Below are 25,410 nucleotides of genomic sequence, written 5' to 3' on the forward strand. Positions count from 1 at the left end.
ACCCCAGCTCTTTGAAGTCCAGCCCACTTCAGCTCGCACTATAGCACAAAGATGTAACATTGGAATAAATGCAAAGGATTAGAGGTGGACTGATTTCCATACAATGGGGTAATAAGAAAAAAAAACACAAAATGAGGCATGAGATGAAAGCTGGTGGTTTCCTCTGACACGTTCAGGTAATAACGGTTCCTTTGTGTCCATCACCCAAAGATACTTACAGAACAAAGACAAGAGCTGCACATGAAGAGGATCTCATGAAAGATAACCTAGCTTTCCTGCAGGCACTGCAGCTAAAAATGGCTAGAAATAACTGAAATCATTGATCGATTTCAGGATAGGGCTACATTTTTGCCTCCCTGGATCACCTTTGTCCTATTTTTCCCTGACTATATTTCGTTCTCTGTTTCTCTATCTCTGTCTCCCTGTGTTAAATAGTTTATTAGTTATCTATGTACCAGATCTGAGCTGATGCATTTTCTCACTAACAACTGCAGGACAACCCAAAATGATCCTACTGGATCATTAATCTAGCCTCTCAATCTATTTTTACTTTGGGCTCAGGCTCATATTGCTCCTTTAATTCTGCTGTGGTCAATAATGAATTAAGGTAGATCTGCCAACTTTGTAATTGAAATGACTAAACTGGCAGCTTACTGCTCTGCCACAATCAGCTATGATTTCTGGCTCATATGAAACTTTTCCTTTTCATTTCTCCTCATGGGTTGATAAGCTTTCTTTTGAACCCAGTGACTCTATGTAAAGATTATGCCTCTTTGAGACTGTGAGGCGGCAAAGAGGAAAAAAAGATGAACTGTCAGTTAAAATGCACATTGCAATGCTGAGTATGAAGTGTGCTGTATAAATTATAAATGTTTATATAAATAAACAAGGTAGGTCTTCACTTGACTGAAACTGTGGAAATGGAAAGTTTCCAGTAAAAGATGATAAAAAGACTACAGTCGTGCTAATGGCTCTGTGAGGCTTTACCCTGTTTACCATGTTTACTATCTTACTTTAGCATGTTAGCATTGATATGGCACCGCCACAGTGGGAACTCATAGTACTGCAATGAAAAAAATCCCCCATGGCCACAAAAGAAGTTTCCCCAATAGACCACAATTTTCAAAGACACATTTGTCTCATGTCATATGTGACAGAAGGCCAATTACTACTGTTTTATATTTCCAAAACTTTTCCCTAGAGAGCCTGGAGAAGTGAGAAAAAGACAAGCAGACAGAGTCAGTGAGATAAACATAAAATACGCATGTGCAAATGCTTAATGCAAAATTATGATTATTCCAATTATCTATGAACGCCCCCTGTTCTTGCATTAATTTCTAACTGCAGGAAGCCTCTTTTTTCTCTATAACTCACTCTGTATTGAGTGTTTGTCAGAGGGATAGTTATTTGGTTTAATTTTCCTTTCTCCCTGCAGTTTTCTCTCCTGGTCTGCTCTATGCTGGAGTTGGACAGTTACAGTGCTTAACCATCACCTCAGTTTCTCTTTTATGTTTTTATGTTTTGTACCATCTGTGCACATACAATGTACTGTGATGCATCATTGTGCAGTGACGCATTGGTGAGGTATGGACTGGTTATTGATTTCTCGTGAAGTGGGTTTGTTTGTGCTTGTGCGTAACAGACAGACCAAGTTGGACATCGACCATATACCCTAGTGGCATGCTGCTAGCCAGGCTAAGAAGATAGTTATTGCTTGATTTGAACAGTAAAAGGTGATAAAAACAGGACAAAGAAGTCTTCAGGGTCTGTAGCTTGATCCATTCTCAAATTTTAAATTAATACTATAATTGGTTACTCACTTAACTCTGATCTAAGGTAACATACGGTCCACAATTGACTGAATTGACTTGAATCAGCTATTCTCTACTCAAGCTGTTGAACCTCACATAAGTGCTAAGGTAAAGTGCTTCTATTTGTACAGACTTACACAGGCCAAGTTTCTGAGGTGCAGTTCTGTTTGTGGTAACTGACCTGCACAGCTGAGTATTTGCTCTGAATTGATCCACTCTCCCAGGGTGAGAAAGGGACTCCAACTTTAAATACATAGACAGTTAACATCGATCGGCCATAACATTATGACCATGGTAATATGGTCTGTGGCTACGCAGCCCCATACACAACAAAATGTGATGCACTGTGTGATCTGACACCTTTCTATCAGACCAAGCATTACATTTTTCAGCAATTTGAGCTACAGTAGCTCGTCTGTTGGATCGGACCACACGGGCCAGCCTTCGCTCCCCACATACATCAGTAAGCCTGGTCAGCCGACCATGACACTGAACTCTGTTTCACCGCTTTTCCTTCCTTGGACCACTTTTGGTAGGTTCTAACCACTGCAGACCGGGAACACCCCACAAGAGCTGCAGATGTGGAGATACTCTGACCCATTCGCCATCACAATTTGGCCCTTGTCACAGTCGCTAAAATCTTCACGCTGCCCATTTTTCTTTGCGATGCTTCTAACACATCAACTTTGAGGACAAAATGTTCCCTTGCTGCTTAATATTTCCCTCCCACTGACAGGTGCCATGATAACGAGATAATCAGTGTTATTCACTTCACCTGTCAGTGGTCGTAATGTTATAGCTGATTAGTGTATTTCTGTGCATTTTGAGAGAATACACAATTTTCACAGCAGTCTTCTTGACACATAATAGTAGGATAAACAAGTGTGACCAATGATACTAATTGAGGTTCTGAGCCAGCAAGCACAACAGCAGCAACCTGACTCTGTTTGACCTGAATGAAACTGAACCTTAATTAGTCTCACCGGTAACACATGTGTTCACCTTACTATTTCATGTCAAAATGGCTGCTGTGAAAAAGGTCTATTATGGTGAGCAATCTCCCCTGTCACCCCATCATCAGGCCGCTATTGTAGCCCTGTTGACTCCTCGACCAAAGTAGCTAATGCAGTGCAACGTTCCGCTACATCAATTCACAGCTTCCACACCCACTGAAATGCATTTGATTAGTCACCCCAGCACAGCAACGGGAACATAAATAATTCATCTGTGCAAGTGACAAATGAGGCAATCAATTCTGGGACAGCATTCAAAGAGAAACTATTCAAATCCCTTCTAAATTAATTTTCTGCCTTTTAGTGGCCATGGACTTGAAATTTTAATGGTGAATTCATCAGATTATGTTTTTACCCTGACTTCTACAAACTGTAACATTTGGTGCCTGAAAATGTTTAAAAAAGATAAACATAATACACAAAACATCAAGGTTTCTTGACAGACAGTAAGCCTTGGAGAGTTAGTTATTCTTTCAGATCAGCAGTAAAAGTCTCACCACTGGCAGCACTAAATACTAGTGTCTTGGTAAATTTCTTTGCCTCAACTGCACAGAGAATAGCTGGCGAAATGGGAGAGCAGACGTTAAAGAGAAGGAGGGCTGGACTAATTTCATATTCCATCTGACAGCGGAAACACTACTCTTCATGAATGCAAAATTATCTGGATGAGCCAAGCTCCTCTATGTGGTATGAGATGACACTTGACTTTGACCTCTGAGACTGAGAACAAAGAAATCTGATACATAATCTGGCCACAATTATTTTGTCCATCTATTGTAGCCTGAGTGATGATAGGGAGCCTGAAAGCTCAATCCTGCAGCTCAGATAAAGTGAATTAAGCACAGACTAGGGTTGAGGTATCAAATCTGAATCCAGTATCAAATCCTGATATTGAATCTGAATCCTTTCAATTAAATATTGTGTCGTGTGAGGCTTAGATTTTCCACAATCTCACATAGCTAAAGCTAGTAGGATGGCAGAAAAAAGCTCTCCAAATGAACCAATAAAATACGTTGTTTGTTGATGCACTCTAGAATGACGTAGAAGCTATTTCTGATTTGACGTCCCTATCAGCAGGATGTTGGAAGTAGGTTGTAAGTTACACATCACTGCTGAAAGACTCAATTTAATGATGTGACAATGCCATAGTTAACGTTTGGTTAGGTTTAGGCACAAAAATGAGATCATGGTTTTGGTTAAAAAAAAATAGCCTATTTTGTAAAGGTCAGGGGAGCTTTGTTGTCATGGTTACAATAATAACCACGTGGTGGAGAACAGGGAACAATTGTGGCTTAAAAAAGCATTTTTTGGACAGTAAGATGTTTTGTTTAGAGCTTTGAGGAATTTGTCACTTGAACATAAACATCTGTAATTTTGGTGCAATTGCCTAAATGACTGATGATGAAATTCTTATTGGGAAGGTCTCGATCATTTCTAGACAAGAGTTGCCACTCCGTTGATCTCGTTGAACTACGAAAAAACAAGCAGTTCACTCGTGGCTGTAGAGCAGTGTTACAGAATTATGTTTCTTTTCTCACATAAACCAACAAGCTCAGACTGGGACAATAATTTAGGCTGGGAATCCAACATCTCCACACATCACAACCACGAATACTATAACTGTTATGTTGACATATTTTTACTGTTTATGCCAGTAACATTTCAAGTGTCATTTCAAGAGTAACTCAATTGCAGTTCTATGATTAAGACTAGAGGAATAAATATTCATATTTATAATTTGTGCCCTTTTGGGATGTTTGTTTTGCACCTAGCATTTCCTACCAATGTCTGATTGGATTGGTAGCTCTGGTAACTAGAGGTATCACTTAAAAGAAAAGAGTATACAAGTCTTTAAGATGTGTTTGGTTGTTTGTGCATGTGTGTGTCCCAGTGTGCATCTGTCTGCAGCTATCTCACATATTGCTGCATCACAACATATATATATAAATATTTTTTGCAAACATTCATGACTGTTTGCTTAAGGACGTCTCATGGCTGCGCTGATTCACAATGTTTGAAAAACCTTGAAAAACCTTTTTTTATTGACTGCTCTGTTATCTTGCCATTAGTTGGCTGCAAGTGATCAACAACTGCTCTGCTAAAAACAAGGATTACTCAGTCTGATGTACGTCATATTTTGGCCTTAAGTGTGGCTCAAAAACTGACATCCATTGAAACGCTTGGTTTCATCTTGAACCAGAGCATCTGCCAATTAATTCTGTACCCAATATGTTAGGATTCACTAAAGTTAGACACAATACGAGATGAATAAATCATTTTGGTTATCTTTGCCGCCATCTTGACTGTATGGGAGCTTTCTTCCTCTTTGGTTTTACTGGCACAGATAACACTGTTTGTAGAGGAGGGAACAGGCCATCAGAAACCAACCCTAATAGAGACTCCAAGCTTGGATCTCTGCTTTGGAATGAGTTGTAGCCTCGGACTAAACAAACGTATCGCTATAGCAACTGTCAGTCACATATTGGTATCCTTGTTGATCTGTTTAGTCCTCTGACAGTTCAGAGCAACAAGCCCCCATCTGACAGAGGCCCACATTTGACACTCCTTGGAGGAAAAAATGCATGTAAAGGTTGGGGTGTAACGTCTGACACAAGCAAGGCCAACAGGCAGAGGAATCTGTCATGCTGACTGGTGTCTGAGCGCTTCACTTAACATTGAACTACCGGCAAACTTTTTTTTCAAGAACAACTTCTTGGGGAGATAATCGGTACTCCATCCGCAGCTGAGGTTCCCACTCATCCATCACCTCCCGATGCTATATTCCTGACTAACAGAAAAAAACTGACTGCGGGCTAACAATCTTTCACTCCAGCTTGCATACACTGAGCTGAGGTGAAAGCAATGGCCTTTCGCTGAATTACCTTCCCTTTAATCATTGACACTGTGTCAGAGAAAATATCTGGAGGAGAATGTCGGGGGGACTTCGCATCAATCATGATGGTGCTAATGGATGACCCAAATGCATCACACTGTCAAGATTCATCAGACATTCATCAAAATGCAGAAGGAATATAAATAAAAGGACAAATGGTAGCAACATAATAAAAATGAATGATCATCTCATGTAAAGCAGCGAAGGAAGAGGAAAAGATTCTATTACTTTGGTATATTTTTTTTTAAAGCAAAACAAGCTAAAACACACATTTACCTCTAAGACTAAAAGAGTGCATAAAAGTCTGGAAGTAAATTTAAAGAAAAGCCAAGATCAGTGGACTAAAACAAGCATCCTGAATGCTGAGGATTAACACTACTCAGGTCAGCCATCAGTTTTCGTACTATTACAGAGGTTGCCAAAGTTTTAACAGTGTTGGACAGGTTGAGCTGTGGTGGGCGAGGGCAAATGTTTCATTCCAGTTCAGGGATGAATACACTGTGGATTCAACCTTGAACAGAAGTCACACTGATATGCAGTAGAAAAAAAGAGACGTATCAGTACATCTTGGCTTTTTCTTACTTCTTTGGAAAGTTTGAAACAGAAAATATGAATGTACATAATAAAGTATGCTGATATAATAATCGATAATGGCACAGTATAAATAAAATGAAAAGCTGCAGTTGTTGATAGATTCAGGACCGTAGCCAGGATGTAATTTTAAACGTGTTTGAATTTACAAGCTTGGTCACAGCCTTGAAAAGTATTATTCAACTAATAATTACTGTGATTTACCCAGTATTTAAATGTTTGTTTGTTTCTATCAGTGATTTATGAATTTTGTAGTAGACGATGAAGGTCTGAAGATTTGATTGTGAAAGTTGTTCAAATTAGTTTTCTATTTGTATTAGTATTGTATAAAATGTATACACACTAGTTTGGTTCTGGCTTATATGAATTTGTGATGTCTTGTAAGCCGTGGGCAGGGCATTGTTGTATGCATGACATATTAATAAATAATGCTGGCTATAGAAATAGTAACCAAAAAGTTCCCCCAACTGTCAGTCTGAGACAGTTTTGCTTCCGTTTAGCACCTTGTAAAAAAAAACTTGTGCCAAAACCTGTATGTAGATAGAGATAATAAATAAAATAAAAATAAAATTCCTCTTCTAATACTTAATGACTTGTCCTGCTGTGTGCATCTGGAACTCTGTTATCCATCAGCAATTAGTTATTCATCCAAGTTGCATAACAGTAATATGTCTCCTCTGGGCTGAACATTGTTTGTTTCTTTCTAAAAATGATCTTGAGCAGAAGGACGAGCATGCACTGAGCGACCTTGTTGAGAGGTTAGAGGTCGTACCTGAGCATCCACGAGCAGGTGTCTCATCAGGGTCATGGACTTCCTCAAGGTGTCCCTCTCTCCCGGGATGAAGGCCTCATCCTCGTCAGCCAGGCTACAAGGTCTGGTCACCATGAACTGAGCAATCTGGTCGTTCAGGCTGTTGAGAGACTGGACCGCTGCAAAGGAGGCAGAAGAGAGCTGAAGTTAGTTAAACACAAGCATTCGTTTGATTACAGTCAATCTATGTTTGCTTCTACTGCCATGTAGGCCAAGGAGCTCCAAAGTTTGAATCCTTTCTCTCTAGTGGGATTTTCTGGATCAGACTTATGTGACTTCCTTCATCCATTCAGTCCAGTCCATTGTTCCCCTCTTCAGAATAATCCCTCTTTTGGACAAGAGGGGCATCATTAGGCTAAATCCATGACCAAGACACAGAAACACACATTTAACCCATCATTTAATATTTTCTTTTGTGGAGACAGTCCCAGTAATAATGCCTATTCTGTTCAGTCAGAGGCTACATCAACACTGTAGTTCAGAAATGTCTTTGTTTCTTTCTGTCCCAGAGGTTGCTCAGAGGTTTCCATTAAGCTCTTTGGTCAGAACCTGTGGGTGTTGATGCAGAAATGTCTGATCAATACTCAAACATTTCAAGTATAAGTACAAGTATACAAGTTTCAAACCAAGTTAGCAGGGTGATAGAAGAGCATTTTGTCAGAGCAGATGCAGAAAACAAATACTAATAACGGATGTTTATGATTGAATGATAGAAACCTTTATTTATACTGGGAAAACTCACTGAGAGCATTCTCACAATTGCAGAAGTGCTGTTTATTATACAAATAATAAGTATACAAGTAGTAGTTACAAGCAGTTAAAACACAACATTGTCACCAAGAGTTAAAAATAAAAACAAAAACAGTTAGAGGAGTCATAACAAAGATAACAAAGACAAAGATATTTAAAGATATATATCTATATAGATTCAAACATACCAAATTCGGCAGGCTGAATATAAAATGATGTCTTGTGCATCATTTTATATCTAGAATTATTTCCATTTGATGGAAGGACACAGAGAATGAGAAAGCATAGTGTAGGGTTAATGAGTGTTGTCTTAGGCAGTCCTAAGTCAATGAAGATTTGAAACAAGTAGATACAGAACATATACAATACTGCCAGTCAACCAATGTGGACCTTAAAACAAAGGGGAAACAAAAGTTGATACTGTGTGTTTAGTTTTAATTGTTTAGGCTACACAATGTCAGAAAAGAGTGAAAATGTTCATCAATTTTACAGAGACAGAGGACGTCTCAATCAAAATCCCAAATATATTCCATCTATAATTATATTAAACCCAACAAAAGCAACTAATGCTCCCATCTGAAACCAGCAAAGCCGTTTGGCATTTTTGCCTGACAAATAACCAAACTAATTAGCATTTAAAATCATTGTTTTCATTTTCTGTTAATCAACTAATTGTGCCAACATTAGTCATGACATAGTGAGCATGTTTGAAGGAGGTCAGGACACTTGCTCCAAGTGTCAAACATTACTTTCTCACTCACACACACCAGCAAGCGGACTAAGAGGTCAATTTGGGGCGAGAGTGACAGAGCGACTGAGGCAACGTGTGACTCACTGACGACAGCCAAGGTCGGCTTTTCAGCAGAATGATCAAAGATTTATGGCCCACACCTTCCAGCCTTCTCTTGAACTGCAGGAACAATGGCAAAAAGAGGCATGTTTATGAGCACACAGCAGCCCTGCAAGTAGCGCAGCATACATCAAATAAGCGTGGAGTGGGTGGAGAAGGGAGAATAAAATGTTTACGACAGAGGTTGCCGATTGGATTCTAATTTCACATTCAACATTTACAAGGTGTAACTCTCTGCCCCAAAGATGGCCAAACATGTCGGGGTAATGGCACGTTGCTGCAGCAAATGACATGCTGTCAGACTTGGAGAACAGAAACACCCTCTTCTCCTCTCTGCTCTACTTTAAATTTTTATTCAGTGCATTCTGTCACACACTGTGATACATGATGGGGAAGACAGGCTTTCTATAAAAGCAATGTTACTCTGACCACCCTGAATATGTCAACATACCATATCACAATCAAAATGCCACAGCCAAAATCCATAAAGCACCAGAAAGAAAGGCCTATGACAGACAGCACGGTTTTTGAAATAACTGATTGCTTCTCATTCGTGAAATTACAACAAATGCTGAAACTCTCAGCTGTGGATCAATGTTTGACAGCTATGAAGGTGTACATCTGCAAGTTCCACCACCACCTGCATGTTTAATATTCTTCTTAATGGAGCAAACCAGATGAGGCAGCAGCATGGAGATGATCGCTCACCCCCATCCTCTGCTGAGAATATGTGAGTGAGGAAATGTCAAACCATGTTTTCACATTGCTGATCAGATACAATAGTGAGCGTATAAATTCAAAATGGCCTGTTGAAGCTGACCATTTGTGAACTCGAGCATTTAAATAATACAGAGAAGACATCAGGAGAGGAATTTTGATGAGAAAGAATCATTGAAATTAATGAGAAAGAGCTATTTTGGCTATGGAGACGGAAGGTTTATATGCACTCATTTTTTCTTTACTTCATCTTTAAAACTGTCCTTACCTCACATGCATGGTGCACGCAAAATATTACTTATTACTTATTACTTAATAATTAATATAACTTATAGAACAGTTCAAGGCTGTAAAAAGATTTTGTTTCTATATCTACACATAAATACAGCAGAAACATGTAAGAAATAAAACTATGATCATATAATTACATATAAAAGGATTTTATCCCAACTTGTTTTTGTACCTCAATGTTGTACCTCTAAATCACTGAAAATATGAATAATTCAACGTTTTAAAAGTGTCTTTAAAAAAATGTTTTTAACGGTCCACAGACATAAATGAGATACTGTGTGAAAGTCCAACATCAGCACTTTCAACTGGTTTTCTCAACTTCTCGCTACATGATAAAAATAAAAGCTATGTTACTTTAAATAAGAAATGAATGGATAGACTGCAGATTCAAGTATAACTGTATAACATGTCTGAGTCTTTTATTTTTTTCCCACATTTCATGGTTCAATCTTTTATTCTGGAGCATTTTTTTAAAAAAGTGCATCCCCATCAGGTTTGTATTTTTTCACAACTGTATTTTTGATGTAAGACGAAATATGTACAATCATTTAAATCAGAGGGATATTGTAATGTTTTGTGAAGCACCCTCCCACACACAGGTGCCCCAGTGCTGCCAGTGACTGTAAGATGTGGACAGCTCATTACAATCTTTGTAGCCACCCACAGGAGCAAAACAACATCAACAATGAACTCTAATGAGGCATGCCGGTGTTTTGTCAGCATGTACAGTCCTTGTGAAAGGAGAATAAAAAATGCATATGAAAAGAAAATAACAGCTCACTCATAAAATGTAATTCCTCCTCCAGGAAAAATATCAGTTCCAGTATCTGTATATGGTGGTTGTTAATTTGTGAAATCACACAAAATATGATCAAGGGAAGGGAATGCAGAATACAGTACAATATATTCAAATGATGTGTTGTAGTTAGCAGTCCCACCAGGAAGAATGATGAGGAGAAATATGAAAACGACTCTTTTGCCTCTGCTCACCGCCGACGGTTACAGTCGCAGAATCACAGTAGCCAACCAGCCTCTGCCAAGACAATCTGAGGAAGCTCCAAGAACTTCACTCTTCGAGCCCTGAAATAACCGAAGTGGGATGAAAGGATGGGGGAGTCTGTGAGAATTTGAGGCAATCCCAAGAGAGAGAGCGAGAGGGCTCGGCTGCATTTCAATTACACCGATGCCAGATAAATACACAACACAATCTTGTTGGGGGACAAAAGCCTGTATTGAACCTAAACCAGGGCTATAACACCATCTCCCACACTCAGGATGGATGCTGGAGAATGTTCATTTTGAGGCTTTGGTAAACATGCCACCGTAAAGCTAACTGCAAGTTTGTTCAAACGCAGGGATTTGGACAGATCAATTATAGCTTACCAAAGTTTGTTTTGCATAGAAATAACTGATTCCCCCTCTGAATCCGACAGTATCAACACAACCCTGTAATTTTGTTGTCTGTCTCATTGTTCTGCATCACTATCTGCAGAATTGTGCAATTCACCCGCTGATAGTCTGTGCGTTGCAATTCCCCTGAGAAATTGGACACCTTTCCCCAAAGGAATACTCCAAAAATCTGTCAGGATACAGTGTAGGCTGAAATATCTACTGATCATTTTAAAGAATTGGTCTTTTGTGTGTTGTGAGCATGTTACAGCATGCTGCAGAAATCTTTTTTATCTTTATGTCTGGCACACACAAATTCCATTAATGGCAGACACTTTTCACTCCAATGTCACACTTGCTCAACAAGCATTTGATCCTTTCCCTCTGGCTAGTGTCCACTAATTTCTGATGCAGAGCAGATGGAGGCTTTTGTGTGTGCAGGGCTTTGTCTGAGAATCTGTGAACATGGAGTGCACAATTGTGACAGTGGATTTAGGGGATTGACCTCTGTGGAAAACCAGCTGCATCGGTTCTCTGTTTCTTTTTGTCGTTTCTCCCCCAGAACTGAAGCTCCAAGAAATCAAGAGAATATGCCCAAAACAATCAGGCAGACAAGAGCTGAGGCATACTGCCAGGTATCTCTTCTCTGTCCACCGCAAGCGAGAGGATCCCTCGAGTACACAAACAGGCATGTTTTTGGCTTGTTTATATACTAAACTGCATCTGATCAGATCTACATCCAGACACTTATCTCAATTAAGCCAGTTCCAGAAAAATTATCACACATACCTATTGTGCATAGTTTGTAACCTGCAGCATGTAAACAAGAATCAACTGGTGGGCAATGAACAATTATGTACAGTATGTGTAAAATACTGATTCATGTAGAGTATAAGAGTCAACTGCTAAGTCAATTGGTCAGATCTCTCTAATAAAGTAACAAAATTAGCAGATTAAATATTAAACTGGCAAAACTAAGAGTCTACAGCTATGCTAGCAGCTCTGTGAGGCTGTCCTGTGCTAATATTTGCTCATTACCACTCAACATGTACCACTGAGGCTGATGGGAATGTCATTAGTTTTGCAGGTATTTGATCATAATCTGTATGAATACAATTTTTACCTAATGATGGCACTAGATGAAAAGTTAATGAATCACCAAAGTGACAATAATTCATGCTGAGGGGAACATCAACGTTTGTATCTAATTTAATGTCAATCTATCCAACGTTATCCAATAGTCAGCCTCATGGCAGCACTAGAAAAAAAGTTGTTTGGATTCATCCTATGGGGAGCGTGAATGTCTGTACAGATTTTTATAGTACTCTAGGTGTTATATATAAATATAGATAGATATTTCAGTCTAGACCAAAGCGGTGGACTGACTGACTGACTGACCTCTTGAACAATGCGACTTACATGCCTGAAATAAAAACATTCAAAATTCCAGGAAATCCAGTTTTACTCGACAACATTTTTCAAATATACTTCAAATTGCACATTTCTCTGCATGAACTGACATGATACATCTGTACAGCGGTGACTTCAATCCCTGTTTTAGTTACATGAACACATACAAACGTGCTGTTTGCTCATTACCATGTTTATGCAGATATGGCACTTCCATCCAGATGTTGTATAGAGGAACATCTAGTTTTAAGGTGCACATTATCTTTTCTGCAAGTGCAAAGTGAAAATACTGGAAACTTTCGTTTCGTTTTCTTCAAATCAAGAGTCAACAATTCATAAAACAGAACCTGTGTTCTTTTAATATTAAATACATAACATTATAAAAAGCTAAACGTTATTCATCCCTGAAAACTGTAACACAGTTTCAAGCCATGAAGTCGTTAATACCGGGGTTTGGAAGAGTGTGTGTGAATACAGCTGCAAATTAAATTCATTGGTCCTCAAACAGGCTCTTAATTTTCTTGTCTGCTATTCAGTTTATTTAACAAGTGAAAGCTGTTAAAGGTATGTCAGCAAGGACCTTGAGGGCTGCCTGGAGGAAAACACATTCACAATAAGTCCTGCAGGGCAGGGAAACTTTCCAGCTCTCCCTGCAGATTCTCCATACTGCAATTTCAACAGGAAACAAAATGTATAACAAAATGAGAAGAATAAAACCTTCAAACTGGAAATTTACATTTTCATAATAATTTTCTCACGACTTTTTTTGCCGGCCAAATTAATGATTCAATTAACCTTGCTGTTTTCAGTCTGTTAACATACAAACAAACACTAATTTATTCAGCCAATCTTACAATGCAAGAGCATACTAATTAACTCCAAGACAGATCTACATGAGAATTAAAACAACTCAAGGGAACCCCATTAGCTTCCACAAAGTGATCGCTAGTCTTTCCATTTAAGTACAAAATGTGTTCAAACCAAAGGACACCGTGTAATCTGTAGCTTCCAAAGATTGTCGGCAATTAACAAAAACAGGTAGATGATAAACCTTCTCTCTGAAATGTTATGATGTACTATATGGCCAAAAATATTGGGACAGCCTCAAATAACACCCAGTTGTGATTGTTGAATATCTTCTTTCAAAATGTGGGCATTAAATCTGCTGCTAAAAATAGCCTTCATGCTTCTGTGAAAGTCTTAGAGGCTCACTACAAAGATTCTCTTCCAATTCATCCACAAGAGCGATCACGAAGTTGGACGCTGATGTTAGTGGATAAAGACTGGATCATTTCAATTCATTGGGAGGTGTTGGATGGGGTCGAGGTCAGGGCTCTGTGGGGAACAGTCATATTGTTCATGAAAACCACTTCTTTATGGACTTCACAGAGGTATTCATCTCAATAGCATATTTCATTAAAGCGTCACTGCCCTTACACCTTTCAAACCCCTCAACTCCTCAGTTTGTAATGAAGTTAGGTTTCAGTGAAAGAGATTAAAAGTCATCAAGGCAAAACTGAAATGAACTGAGATAATATAGTTGGGGTTAGTTTTGTGATAAGATATTTGTTGTTTTCACAAAATTTCACAAGTAAACTTTTGCCCCCTTTAAGATTTCTTTAGGTCAAAAGTATGTAAGCATGCAGACAGGGTTATCCACATACTGTTAGTCATACAGTAAAGAGACTACATCGCGCATGAATCACAAATGCCTGACGCAATTTGTGATCATATCAGATCAAACACTTCCCACAGCTTGGGACATTTGTCTTGAAGGTTTCGCTCTCAATAGTCAGCCACATTACCTTTCAATATACCTTTGAAGAATCTCGATTAGACATATGTACAATTTAAGCTTCCTTTTGTTCAAGAGAGGTCATAGATAGTCGGTTGAGGTTAACACCATTTAAGACCCACTGGGATGGCAAGAGCTGCATCTCACTGTGTCAACCAGCTCTGCACTAGAGAATGAAGCTCCAGTGTGGAGGCAGAAACTGCAGGAGAGATTTTATTTTGCCCACAGCAACATTGCCACCACCTGGTAGCTTTAATACATGCTGCAACCGCATTAATTGAAAATGTTCCTCTCTTCACTGACAGTGACCTGAACAGCTGCAAATGAAGAGGTGACAACTACATACGTACATACATGTGTTCAACACCTTAAAACATCTGTAACTGCCTGCACTAAGTGACTCAGAGAGATGAAACCACAACATCACACATTTAAAAGGTAAATTGTGTTAAATAATTGATTATAGCCAATGAAAAAATCCTGTTTCATTCATATTAACCTTTCATCTATTGTATATACAAGTCCAAAATTGCATTGCATTGCATTTTTAACAATAAAAACGTAATTATCTCCAGATAATAACCGGATTCATTGCAACAAAGGGGTCATTTCTGATCTCTCCAAAACCTGTAAGTGATGTATAATTAAAATATGGTCCTTAACAAGTACAGAGAAACCCAGGGTAAAGTGCCCTCCACTGATTTTTTTTTTTTTACATAACTTTGATCAGTGTGCCACCTAGTGAGAAGTACAGGAGATCAGCACAGGGCAATCCAGGTTTCTTTTTCTTCCTTTGAGTCAAAGACTTTAGAAAAACAAATCTCAGGGGGAGTGCTGAACCATCGGCTGAACATAAAAGCCTCCGATGGCCCTTTGATAATCTGCCTGAGGCCTCCTCTTCAACACTTAATGAAACCACTCAAAGAGTGATTCTCACAAAAATTCCTCCACCCATCCAAGACACAGCACACACACACACACACACACACACACACACACACACACACACACACACAGATAATTAATTTATAGATAAAAAGGGGCTCTCATTTCTATATATACGGTGTAATGGTGTATCTAATGGGAAAAGGGCAGGTAACCGTCTGCTTTTACAAAATGTCAGGGGTCAGGAGACAGACTGTTTGAATCACTTAAATTGATTCAAAGGGTTAAAGGTTAATTAAGGTTAGCATCCACAATACATCTTTTATAACAGTGTAATTTAATTACAGAGCAGGGGCAAGTAAAAGCTGCACAGAAAGCAGTGAAATCCTTTAACTGCCGTATATAATTTAAAGAAAAGAATACACCCTCAGGTCTCCTTACATAACAACCCTTTGTTGTTGTTCGGTGCACTCTAGGAGTCAACCGCTTCTTAATTTACTTCACTGGTATATCCACTTTAATGCAAATTTCCTCATCTAGTCCTACATCAGTTAGTAACTTCAAACATTTCCCCAGATCACTTTGATAAGTACGGCTGTGTCGCACTGAGCTGCAGGCGAAGGTGGAGAAAAATAACATTAGTGACAGCGACAGCAACAGCAGCAGACAAAGCTGACTTTAAACCAAACACCAGCTCAGCATTTGCATTGTGTTCTTTTGAGACTATTGTTGGAGGAACTGATACCTTTTTCCTCTTATACAATAATTCTCAATCTGAACTTCACCACTAACTAAAGTTAAAGTCTGTCATAGCTGTGCTGCACATATCATACCATAGTGTCACAATGTCACCATTTGGCTGTTTATCCACAGGAATATGAAATATGTTCCAGCACAAAATGGACCCGGGAAAGCAAGGTGCATCGCTAATAGCTATTTTTGAGCAGCAACCATAAAGCATGAAAATGAGCTTAAGGAGAAACTTTGAAGATACCTCTGGCAGACAGAAGAGAAGAAATCTCACTGTATCAGCTGGAATAAGGAGGGGAAATAAGGATTCTCTCATCTTTTCACAGTCAGGGTAAACACTGCTTGTTAGAGCAGACCTGTGTGAGCTCAAACATGACATTTTAAAGATCCAGAGGCTGCACGCTGGAGTGCCTTTCGAGAGCTAGGACTTCAGGCAGCACCGATGACAAGGCTGCAGTCCAATTAGGACTGTTTGTGAGCAAGTGTCTGGGCTTGTCTTTCAGGGTGGATGAAAGTGGGTCACTGAATCTTTGTACCAGAGCACAATGGCAGGTAGCACGCAACTCACAAACTTGAAATGAGACAGATGGGGATTAAATAGCTGAACTTCAAATTTGCTCTAATATGGGGTGACAGTTCTGAATCCATTATCATTATCAGCCACTTTGATGCTCAAAAATTCAATTTCAGAGCAGGTTTCTAATAGTAGATGAGCCACTCTGAGTTCAGACTGCAGGTATTGCCACTATCATTCATTAACACATTTCTGTGCAGGTAAACAACTCTGTGAGTTCAAAGGCACATCAACTCAACATATTAACAAGTCAGACATTCCTGTATGGAAAAAACTGTTGCCACCATATTTGGTTGGCTTTTTCACTTCCCTCTCACATCAAACACTCCAGTGCTGGAGCGGAGAGCGCTGTTTAATGATGCTGAGCATGTCTCTCCAAGTACACGACTATGGAGCAGACAGCTCCGACCAGGATGACATCAGAGTTGTGATGCAAAAACCACTCGACATAATTGCTGGTCTGATGCGGTTGTGAACCAGGACGGAGCCTGTGCCTCTGATCTATAGTCTGTATTCAAGGTCTCTGGTCTCAGCTCTGTCCACATGTATAAAATAACGTTAAAAATTCATGACTTTTCAAATCAATGGCGGAAACTGCGCTATAAAGGTCAGGTTATGTTAGCTTACATTCATTTTTCTGTACCTGTCAATTCCTTTTATATGTAACTGTTTTTGTTTTAAATATGTTGTGATTTTGTAGACTGCTCTCCTCAGCATAAGTGATCATTTCAACCAGGAGAAATCAACAGAAATATCAAGACGAAAATTTACCAGGAAATATATTTTAGAGCTGAAACAATTAGTCTACTGATCAATTAGTCCATCGACAGAAATTGAATCAGCAATTATTTTGATAATCATTCATTTCTCCAGCAAAAATACCAGAAATGTGATGGATTCAGCTTCTCAAATGTGTCGATGTGCTGCTTTTCTCTGTTTACGTCATTTACAATAAAAATAATCATTAGTTGCAGCTCTAATCAATGTATTTGATATAGTGTACACAACAGGAAAAGTTGAAGAATTATGTGACGTCATTTTATAGGTGTAGTCACACAGTGAGCTGCACTGCTGTCTAAAGTCGACTCCAGACACCGGTGAACAAGTGAACAAGTTTCTATAGGTCATGTAATAGGAGTTGGAGGAGTTCCACACAGTTGAAATGGTGCCTATATTCATTCGTTTATTTTTGTCTACCCAAAAGTCATTAACTAAACAAAACTGCATAACTTCAGCTAGATTTACCTAAAGTTACTCTAAGTTGTTTACTGTTTAGTTAAGTTTCATAATGTCTTCTGTTTGCACTAAAACACACTTGAAGACTGAAATGACCTTGATGTCAACAAGGTGGTAGGCTCACAGAGGTCGTGACAACATCTAATTGGCTCAAGTGAAAAATCCTCAGTCAGCTGATGTGAATGTGAATTGATCATTAGAAGCAAAAACTACAAAACTAAAAAATACTAAGCTTTATTTTCTTCAGACTGATGCACCAGAAAATTTAGAGCAGATGAAGTTTTGTTAGTTATCTCGTGTAGCTTATAAAACCCACATATAAAGATGCTAATTGCCAGGCCTGATTCTAATTACTTAACCATTAAAGTCCTTTTGATTTTTTTTCCACCCACGATGTAAAGCCTTACTCCACTGGCAATATTTTGCTTTATTTTTGCAGTGTGGCCTATGTGGCTTTGTTAGCAAATTAGCCGATCCTAGGGCTTTACTGCACTTCTCAGATAATGAGGAAGGCATCTGTGTTTGCACTAAATTGTGTGTTTAAGTTTGTAAGTTGGAAGATGTTTTTATCCTGGGATTGTATTATGGTGGCTAAAGGGGTAAAAATGAAGACTGTGGAGCAGGGATGCTGTGAACCAATAGGAGCTGCTAATGCATTAGGACTGGAATCGTGTTTATAATGTGTACGGTCTGTCATTCACACCAGTGATTCTGAATGCCTTGCATCAGTCTGAGTGAAAAGATGCATCACAGCGCTGCAGACTCCTGTAGAATTCACGAGACACTCATAAGAGCATTAAGTGTAAGACGTGGGACCTTAGTGAGCTGTTTGCTTTGGTGAATTTGGTGTTGGTAACAAATCCTCTAACAAAACTAGCAGCTACATGTAATGTAATATGACAAACTAGTGACACCATACCCGATTTAAGATGTATTACCAAGGGGCATGAGTACAAAGTAAGCACTGACTCTGATATCTCTGTGGTGGTTGGATGGTTTCACAAATGTGGACACACACTCATTTCATTCCTTCCTACAGAATTATGGAGTCTCTTCACAATGAGCCTTTTCGTATGAAGAGTTATCGTGAGCTCTGGTTGCTTCAGTGCTCTTGTGATCTAGCAGCTTGAATTAAATTGAGCTCCTCTCTGACATCCACGCTCTGTACACATCTTAAGAAACTCTTGGTATTAAAAGTACAGTATGTTCTTACCCTTTGTGGTAAAAAGCGGTATCAAAGCACACATATAGTCAAGCTTCTCAACATGCGAGCATATATGATTTCACAGTGCAGTTCGAACACAGCTCTGCTCATTAGTTTTCACATTGTCACAACATCACTGAACTTTATGTACTGTAGCAAAAAAGTGTGCTGCTCTTTTCTCAGATATAATTTATGAAGAGAATCTTTAAGAACCACAAATACACAGAGTCTATGTTTTTTTATAAATTTTTAAATGGAAACAAACGGCACCATGTGAAATAAAAATAATTCCCTCTGTAGTTGTTAATATTTTCTGGTCACACACAGGGAGTCAATCCAACTGAAACTGTCGTTCTCTCATTGTAACATTGACGCACACAGTGTGCGCTGTCACTCCCATCCGTGCACAGCGTGCCCTGCATGTAAAAGAGAAGCACCCGGGAGAATAGGCCATATTTCATCACCACAGGAGCGCCTGCACTAACTACTGATGCAAATTTATACAGACTCACAGCACACCAGATTCTCCTTAGGATTGCTTTTTGCATCACAGCGCCGTAGTGCAGTGAGTGAAAAGAAGTGGGATATCTGTTGGAATTGGATAGTATTTACAGTCATTCTCAGCTGTACAAAAAGGCTTAAACATTTTTACAGCTCAGGGCATTTATGTTGCAGTAAGGTGACAGTTTGGCAGATCAGACTGACATTTATTTCCTACAAATGTAAGTTCTCCCCAAGTTTTTAATTTGTTTGCGTGTTGACTGTTATTCCATCCCAGACTGCCTCTCCTCCTCTCTCTCTGCCTCTGTCTGCTTTGTGGTGTATCGTTAGATGAATGCTGGTGTTTTGGAAAGCAGCTCACAGCATGTGTCTGCAGAGGGCTGAACAGAGTAACTATAAAGGGTTTATGGCGGGCAGAGAAGGAGAAGGAGGCCAGCAGTGTTGGGCATGGCGAGGCAGATATGCGTAGTCAGCAGACACTCAGGCAGAGGGTTCAATGACGCAGAAAACACGACGAGGACCTGAACGGTACACTGCAAGCTGCTCTCGAGGTGTATGAATTCATTAAGAACGTTTTTCATCTGAGCGAATTTGAGTGTGTTTTGTTTGTTTTTCTGTCAAGCACCTTATTAAGAATGTCGAAGGAAGGTGAATATTCACTCAAACTTTCACCACACATTCACACAATTAGAAAAAAAAACTTACAGATGCACACACATAATCATACAGATGCCAAGATGAGCAGGATTAGCCCTCCCTGTGAAAGCTGTTGTTGTTCGTACCGTAAACTCTCTCCTGGCAGCTCGGTGTGAACACAGCAGATCGAGCAGTGACTTAGCTGCTTTAAAGTGGTGGAGATGAGTGACTATTAAATCCGGGAGATGTGTTCGCTGAGCGCACAGTATTCAGCTTATGTGCAGCCACTTAAAATTTCGCAATAACCTCAGTTTTCTTTGAGTGTCACAGAGAGATAGAAAGAGAAAGAGAGGGAGATTAAGAGAAAGAGGAGGCACAACAGTTCAGAGTGCGAGAAATTACTACTGCATTGTTACTACAATCCTGTGTAACAATGCAGCAATATATGAAATGCCTTAGAAACACCAGGGCACGTTTTCTTCTATAAATCCAGGAGATACAATAAAACACAGAGTTTGGTGGCATGCTGTAGCAACAAATTGCTTTTTTTGGGACAGGGAGGGATGCAGCGACCGTCAGGTTGAAATTAGTTTTGCGAAACAAAATGAAGCATTGTGTCCCCTTTTTTAGAAATATAAAACATAAAAAATACAGTACGGTGAGAATGGAAAGTTCATTTTTCACCTTGGAAGCTGTAGTTGACAAAAAAATCTCTAACAACCGGACAAACTCCATCTACTGAGGAAGATCATGCGATAAAGCTCCAGCACAGCTATTAAATGGACCCTGTGGCAAGATTTTTTTGTCAGGTAAATACATAAATATACCACCATTTTTGTCATTGCTATTGTACCTACTGACCCCCTCATTTCTGAGGATGTGAAAAACCAACACTCCAAACATCAGCACCTGAACATGTAGTTAAAAGCAAGTTTATCTCTGGCAAAAATTTACTTCCTGTGTATTTCTACGGACTGATTAAATACCAAAACATAATTAAAAAACTAATTGTAAAGAATGCAAAAATATAAAACATGTATCAGAAAGAATGGATGTGGTAGCAGTTTATTCTTGGGTTGGGTTGCTGTCTTCCTCACTGTGCAGGACTTTTCATATCCAAAACCCACAGTTAGGACCTCCATCATGGAGCACATGTTGCATCATACTACTCTAGCCAAGAACCTGTCTTGTCATGCTGTGAATAACTGCGCAAGAGTTCATGAAGCCCAGCCTAAATACAGTATCTCCTGTCAGTCAAGGAGTAGACGCTGATCTCCTGTCAACGAGCGGCCGCGTCGATTCTGAGAGAAAATAGCAAACTGATGCAGTCAGTGAACTCCCATTAGTTTATTGATCATCCTGAGGGAAAGTGTGCTAATGAAGATACATGTGATCCCCTGCCACGAAGAACTACAATAGCGTATTCAACTAAATGCATACATTTATACACGACAACTCAATAAAACAACTCTACTGCTACACATTAAACACAGCTCGTACATGTATTTTACCAACAAGTAATTTATCTTAAACTAAAACATTTATAAACAGCAGCTTATGTAGCATTACGAGATTGGTCTGACTGCCCTGGGGCTGTCCATGTGTGTCGGGATGTACTGACTGACAGACACACGAGGGCCACTACTCTCAGCTCACTGGGGTTCCTAAATCCAATATGGGGATTAGAAGAGAGAAGGACATCTAAATTAGGCCTGTATTCTACACTGTCGGAGTGATTTTCAGTGCTGCTGGGGATACCCAGGGACTAGGATCAATAACGTAAGCAAGAATATCTAAATCAGTGTGAGGGATGTAGTATTAGGCCAATTCAGCAGTGGCCACAGATAGTATTTGCATATATCTGATTGGGCCGTTACTGAGAAAAAGAAGACGCAAGTGTATCATATCTGGCATAAATTCTGTTAGCCCTTTTGGGATTAGTTTCGGTACACACCTGCACTGAAAACGACTCAATTAAAGAAGCACTTTAAGGAGCCTTTGTCTCTCTGAATTATATTACTATTAGGTTTGATGGCCGGCAGCCCAGGAGTCTAATAAGGATGAGAACGTTGGCCATAAGCCAGCACCTTGACCTCCCTGAGCAGAGACATGAGGACGGCTCTACACATGTGGGAGAATGAAGATATTCAGAGTTATAGGCGTCAGTGGACCTCCTGAACTACACTGCGAACAACCTTACACCATGCCTATCCTCACATCACTTTGGTCCGTCCAGTGGAGCAGAAAGGTGACTGAAACCACTGCACTGTCAGGGCCACGGTCATTTGGGCGAGAAGGAGCAGAGCCTGAGCTTGCAGGGGATTTGTGCAAACGCAGTGATATAGCATGAGGCTTTTTTTCCCTATGTAACTGTGGACCCTTATGAACTTTTTGTTGCCGCAGGCAGTTTAAGGGCAAGAAGTAGGACAAAATGTTGGCAAAATTAAAAGCAAAGATAAAGAGGAGGGAATTCAACCAGCAATGAAGAGGCAACACAAAGAAAGTCAAGATGGAGTGAATAATGCATGTAGTTCTCAGAAACAGCAGTTCCACTTGCCATTTGCCTGGGGCAAAATTATAGTCGTAGCAAAGATGCACTAAAGGAAAAGAATTTTGTTAGGACAAGAGGACACGCTACAGTTTTGTTGTCCATGTATGTATTAGACTAAGCACTTCACACTTCTATTGCTCTACTGCTGAAAGGCTGCAAATTATAGAACACATCTATAATTTTAAGACGCTTTTGCATTCGTGTGCTACTAACAGCTCTTGTTCTTCTCATCATATTTTAATTTTCTCACAAAGTTGTTGTTTATTCTTTTTTCTGAGTCACTTAGTATAAAACCCTATTTCAGTCCAATACATCAAAACACAACAACAGCAGCCTAACTGGAACTGTGATTTGCATATCTGTTAGATTTGCCCCTCTTGGTTGTGCATCCACTCTGACAACTAACCCATTCATTGTGGAACAATCAAACAGAATTTGCATGAGGCAGATAGTGTATACACATTGCACCGGACTTTGATGATAAAAACAAACAGACACAGTGGCCTGAATGAAAACAGATACAGCATTTCTAGAAATGAGTTAGTCATGTATTTTATAGGACCAGTGTGTAGGATTTAGTGGATATAGCGGCGTAGTTGCTGATTACACCACCCTCGCCTCATCCTCCCTTTCCAAGCATGTAGGACAAGTTTGGCCATGAAACTTGTGAAGAAAACAAAAAGACCCTATTTAGAGCCAGTGTTTGGTTTGTCCATTGTGGGCTGCTGTAGAAACATGGCTGTTTAACATGGCTGCCTCTGTGGAAGAGGACCCGATCCCTCTGTAGATAAAAACATCTCATTCTACGGTAACGATTCTTACATTCAGGTGGTTATACACTAATTAAAACATACCTATGAATATTATATTCAATTTCTGCCAATAGATCCTTCTAAATGTTACATACTGGACCTTTAAGAGGATTAACAGAATCTGAGAGGCTGTGCAGGACAGTGAAACTTTTTTTTTTGAAAAGTTTTATTTCATCAATGAATGCCATACACCAGTGGTAGGATGAATTTGATGAGAGGATTAATAAGCAAAGAAACACAAGTGGAAAACACATTTTTTCAAAACATGTTTAATTGTTCTGAATTGTTTCTAATCTTTGCTCTTTCCTGAATTTTTATGTATTTTGGAGGATGAAGTGGTGCTGTTAAACTGCACTGCATTATACAGACAGTTGTTTGTTATTTAGCCTAAGACAAAATAAAATAAAAATGTCCTGTCTGCATAATGAAATACAAACAGAAGCCTCCAAAATGATCATAAAGTTGAATACCTGAACAGCTCTCTAAAACATTTTTCAACAAAAAATGATTATAACCTTCATGACAGTAGCACTTATTGCAGGACTGCATTAGTTTTAGCTAGGTGTACCGAATAAACAGGAAGTGTATATGGGATGTAGTCCCTCTTCATACTGTTCATAATCTAATTATGTTATGTATTTTGAAATATTTTCAGATATATAAAACTTTTACACTTTTATTTTGAAGGCTAGACTGCCTTAACTGTCAGCCATGATGTGATACGACTCCTCAGCTTTGCCACACCCTCTTCTAGTTTTACCTCCCTTTTATACAGTGATGCCCCGCAGACAAACTGACCCAGTCATACACACATTACAGTACTGTGGAAAAATGAGAGAGACACACAACAGATCAGCACCACGCCAAAACCACTCATTTAGAAAAGATGTTTCCACCGTCCGGTCTATCTGAAGCAGAATATTCATCAAGGCCCTGCAAACCTTTAACAGTAATACACTCTTATCAACACAGTATTAAGCCCACAGATATATTCAAACAAAGTGCATTATTTATAAAAGGGTGCTCTTGTGCAGAGAGGGCGCGAAGAAAATCAGACAACAACAATCCACTGCACTGGATTTTCATGTTTATCTTCTCAAATAACTCCACATATCAAACAGGCGAAATTAATCCCAACAGATGAAATCCTGCAACACAGCTTGTTAAGAAACACATGTAAAGAAGCATGAATTCCAGCTCAGGAAAATGAGTGACGTGTTTCCATTATTAGCTACACAAATACCGTCTTATCAGGGTTGTTGTTTATAACACTTTGAAACTCCACTCAGATACTCTCCTCTTTCCAGGTGGTAATGAAGGGAAACACAGGAACATAAAACTGATGTGGCAGAGTCAATCTATGGGATGCAACTCTAAAGGCAGTTTTATTTTGGTATCTGCCCTGGGCTCTCCTCATTATCCATCGTAACACTGTGTGAAGAATCACTTTGCATTTATGGTCCATAGAAAGCATCAAAGGCATTGACTAACAGGCCAGATGAGGGAGGATGCAGCGGACACTTTCATTCTGGAGGCAAGTCAGTCTCCCCTATTTTCCACCCAGGGGAAATATGTATTCTGACCATGTGCATTACATAATAAGATATCACACAAGTATGCTTCATTTGCAGCGCTCCAAGGTTGTCTTGAATGTTTCTGCGTCCATGAAAATCTTGATAGATTTATTTTTCAATAATTCAGCTATCAGTCTGAGAGCATCTCTGATAGTGTCTCATTCTGTCAGACTCAACCTCAATAATACTGTGCACCTCCATTATGAATATATCTCAGCAAGAACCTGTGTTATTGCTTCTACACCTGAAAAATCAATATCTACTTCAGAATCACACAATTACTGAAAATATGCAAACACATCTTCCTTGTTAAAAAAAACATTATACAGTTCTGTTGACACTAACCCAAAAAATTGCCGCTTTCTG

The 25,410-nt window shown here is 39.3% G+C and overlaps 1 protein-coding gene across 5 annotated transcripts in view; it reads right to left on the reverse strand.

Annotated features, from left to right (window-relative positions):
- kaznb (kazrin, periplakin interacting protein b) overlaps positions 1–25,410 on the reverse strand; it is a 106,935-nt gene that overhangs the window by 80,578 nt on the left and 947 nt on the right. For all 5 annotated transcript variants that reach the window (XR_007886373.1, XM_051413903.1, XM_051413908.1 and 2 more), the window contains exon 3: positions 7,081–7,238. Coding sequence is in view for 4 of the 5 variants with exons in the window: in XM_051413903.1 (XP_051269863.1) it covers positions 7,081–7,238 (158 nt within the window). In the remaining variant the exon portion in view is untranslated. The remainder of the gene's footprint in view (positions 1–7,080; positions 7,239–25,410) is intronic.

Source organism: Dicentrarchus labrax, unplaced genomic scaffold, assembly GCF_905237075.1.
Source record: "Dicentrarchus labrax unplaced genomic scaffold, dlabrax2021, whole genome shotgun sequence".
Lineage (NCBI taxonomy): Eukaryota > Metazoa > Chordata > Actinopteri > Moronidae > Dicentrarchus > Dicentrarchus labrax.